Raw genomic sequence first — 3,657 nt, 5'->3', positions numbered from 1 at the left:
AAAAAAAAAGCCCATGTTTATCCACTCACTGGTCCTGCTAAACCAGCAGGATTCATAAAGAGAGCGCACACTCTGTCAGGACAACATAACAGCTACAGTCCGAGTTTAATGAAGTACTAAAAGCCCCGGTTTAACTCGAGCAACTGCCAGCGCCCACAAAGATCAGAATAAGCCGCGTGCTTTTTCTCCTCAGCGTTTTGGAATGGAAGAAACAGCATGTGTAAGTTACACACAAATAAAAAATAAACAAAACAAGCGAGAAAACTTGGCCTTTCTTGTTTCTGTCTTTGATCCAGAAATGTTGAGAACACGAGCAAAAGAACGGGAGCAGGACAAAGTAAAATGCCACCCACTCGCCTCCAACATGCTGACGCTGAGAACACTTTGGGTTCGATCCTACGTGTGTGTGTGTGTGTGTGTGTGTGTGTGTGTGTGTGTGTGTGTGTGTGTCTGATATAATCATGGCTTAGAAGTGACTATATTGAACCATTTGTCACTCAAACATGGTCTGACGGTACTGTGAGCTGCTCTCAACAAAACTGTCAAGTCTGGTGGTCCAGAGGATCAAACCGTGTCCTTCATACTGCTCTGAAGAATGTGTTGTGACTTTGTTTTGCTTTTAACTGCAATAAGAATGTTTTTGACTTTATACAATCAACAAAACAGACACCTTATCTACTTCAGTGCCTTAAAAGTTTGTTCTTTTTGATGATGGTTCTTTTTTTTATTCCTCTTCGGTTTTAATACTTTAATCTCACAGTCTAGGCTACAAAAACAAAAATAAAAACAGCTGGATTTGGCGCTGCTCCCTGGGTTCAAACGAGCGTTGCAAGAAAAGACGGCAGCTTTGTGGGAAAACGTAAGTGCAAAGAAACTTTAGGCTTTTAAAGTCTTGTCGATCGCGAGACGTCCTGGTGAACGTCTTCAACATTCTTAACTCAACAAAACTGCCACACGCTCACAGATTGTGCAATTTTAGTCCTGAAATTTCAACTTGACAAAAACTTGTGCTAAATAAAACGTTTTGTGCTCTTGTGAGAGAATCCAATTGCCAGATATGTTTTTAGAGTGAATAAGCAGAAATCCTTGAGCTTGTTTTTTTTTTTTCTGTTTACAGCACATTTGATTAAAAACAATGTTGAAACATCCAGGTTTTCTTCCATTTCGCCGTTTGAACAATGGGAGTTTTTCTGGCTCTGGATTCATTGCCAGTCAGATTGCTTTAGCCACATAGCCTGCAGCCACGAGTTTCTGCAGCTATTGCCAGGAAACGCTCCCTCGCAAGCTCTCACAGCCTAATGAACACAATGTTCTTACATCCTTCATTTTGGGAAAAAAAAGGGGAAAAAAAGACATTAAAAATAATCCTATTAATAATAATTGTTTACACCGTGTCATGATAAAAACAGCAAGAAGAATAAGTTTCCGAACAACAATGAAAAGCCTTAAAGAACAATCAGTTTAACAAACGTCTCGGTGTCCGGCGAGCATTATAGCCAGGCCTGTGTTATGTTGGGGGTGGAGGGTGATGAGGGGGGCCTTGGTATTTTTTTAGGGTGGGGGGGACAGTGGCTTTAGTGGGGACTCTCAAAATGACATCGCGTCCTCTTCTTATCATGTCTACGACAGCTTCCTGGACCACAGCAGGCCCCACCAGTCAGGAATAACGTGGGTCTCGCAGACATGGAGGTGAAAGAGTTGTAGAGAGGTGAGGAAGACCGTGGTTGAGGGGGTTGGTGGTGGGGGGTTAATTCATCCCTGGAAAAGATTCACGACAACCTTTTCTTAAGTCCATGTGGAAAAATCTACAAGTAACGGAGCTAAAAACAGTGAGCTGTGAGGTGCCGTCATCACAGTCCCAAAGTTCTTTGGGCATTTTTTTTTTTTACCGTAAATCAAAAGCTTTAGCTGCTGATGCTTTTTTATTTTATTTTTTTTCCTTGTTTGGTTCTACATTCCCCTTAGAGTTCTGCAGAGCTGGCGAGGTTAGCGAGCCTCTGCTAATACTTAGGTATATTGGAGGGGGTGGCTGTGGTCCTTGGGCGGGGGTCGTGGTGGTGGTGGTGGGATGATGTGGGATGGAATGATAGGAGGAGTGTTGAGGACAGGCGAGGGGGACGACGCCAGTCCCGCTCCCAGAAATCTCTAGTCCAGAGGTTCTTGCTTTATCCTGATGGGCGTGTTGATTGACAGACTCCGCCGGTCCTCGCGACACAACACGTACTCGCTGAACTGGGACGAGTCCACGCCGCCGCCGCATGACGCCGCCACGCTGAAACCTTTCTGGAAGAGACGCTCCAGAACCTGCAGAGAGGACCAAAGAAGGAGAAGCCATTTTTAACTTGAATTTCACATGATGCAGGTTTAATGTTTTAAACAACAAAGCTGCTCGTCTGGGCCAAATTAGAGAAGAAAAAAAAAGTTTCCAATTTATGCATCTGCTTTTGTTCTTTTATTTTTTTCACTCATTAGATTTTCTTTAATTCACACAAAGTGCAAAAACATAAGAGACTTGTTGGGTAGAGGAAACTATATCAAAAAGGAATAAAAGGTTAATCAGTAATCAGAACTGTAAAAGAGAATAAAGCCTTCTGTCACCTTTAAAGGTCACTAATTAACATGTTAAATATTGACTTTTATTTCCGCCAGTTTAAAAATAATTACAAAACGTTGAGTCTATAAATCCCAGTTTCTTGTAATAATTTGTGTGTTAAACTATCAGAACTGTAACTTTGTGCTGCTAATAGGGTCGTGGCTACAAGTCACCACTGGTCCTTTGAGCAGCAGAAGTGATTCTCTCGTTTAGAACTGAATATTTTCACCTAAAGTTAGACTGTATCCAGATCAAATACCTTAAATATTAATAGATGAAGAACTAAAATCATTCTAACACAATTATGTATAGCTAAAGAGTCCCATTAAAAAACAAAATAAAGATGGTTAGTGACCACTGTGTAGTTATTATGACCACCAGATTGCAAAGAAAAGTGATTTGTGGAGTAGAGTCTTTGAAGCCATCTTTGTTGCACATTATAGTCTCTCTTTCTTCCTTTTTTTTCTTTTCCATACAAAGTGACCATGCCTGGATAAAAGACTGGAGCTGGAGAGTCATACTTGAAACTTTATTTGACATAAATTCCTCTTTTGGGGCTTAATATTGACCGTCAACGTTGTTTCAGAAGCAACAACCAGAGTCCAGCAGGAGTAAATCTAGCTAACGACGCAATAATGACAAGCGTTGATGCTTTAGTGTTTTATATAACAGGTTGACACTTGCTGAATGGGAGTCTGGACCCACCAGTCTTACTGTATTATATGGTGATAACTTAGCTTAGCTTAGGTTGTTGCAGGAGACTGAATATTGTTAAAGAACCGGACATGAGTGGGATGCTGATGAGAGCRTGTTTCCCAAAGTGTTGAACATCTTCAGATAGTCATCAGTCACAACGTGCACGTGTCATTAAACCTCCTCCTCTCCATCCAATCACACAAAGTGATAAAAACCAGAGGGCACAGCCAACATCACACCACCTCTGCAATATTCATGCGACTTGTGCTGGATTGGCCACTGAACTGAGGGGCATGAGCTCAAAGGGATGTGGAAAGCTGATTGTGTGTGTGTGTGTGTGTGTGTGTGTGTGTGTGTGTGTGTGTGTG

The 3,657-nt window shown here is 41.7% G+C and overlaps 1 protein-coding gene across 3 annotated transcripts in view; it reads right to left on the bottom strand.

The window, feature by feature from the left end:
* Positions 1-718: 718 nt before the first annotated feature.
* kctd15b (potassium channel tetramerization domain containing 15b) overlaps positions 719-3,657 on the bottom strand; it is a 36,298-nt gene continuing 33,359 nt past the window's right edge. For all 3 annotated transcript variants that reach the window (XM_014021793.1, XM_014021795.1, XM_014021794.1), the window contains exon 5: positions 719-2,304. In XM_014021793.1, coding sequence (XP_013877247.1) covers positions 2,146-2,304 — 159 coding nt within the window. In that variant the 3' untranslated portion in view covers positions 719-2,145. The remainder of the gene's footprint in view (positions 2,305-3,657) is intronic.

The sequence above is a fragment of the Austrofundulus limnaeus genome, unplaced genomic scaffold, assembly GCF_001266775.1.
Source record: "Austrofundulus limnaeus strain Quisiro unplaced genomic scaffold, Austrofundulus_limnaeus-1.0 Scaffold306, whole genome shotgun sequence".
NCBI lineage: Eukaryota > Metazoa > Chordata > Actinopteri > Cyprinodontiformes > Rivulidae > Austrofundulus > Austrofundulus limnaeus.
The sequence above is the reverse complement of the archived record's forward strand: the minus strand, read 5'-3'. Positions and strand labels throughout refer to the sequence as shown.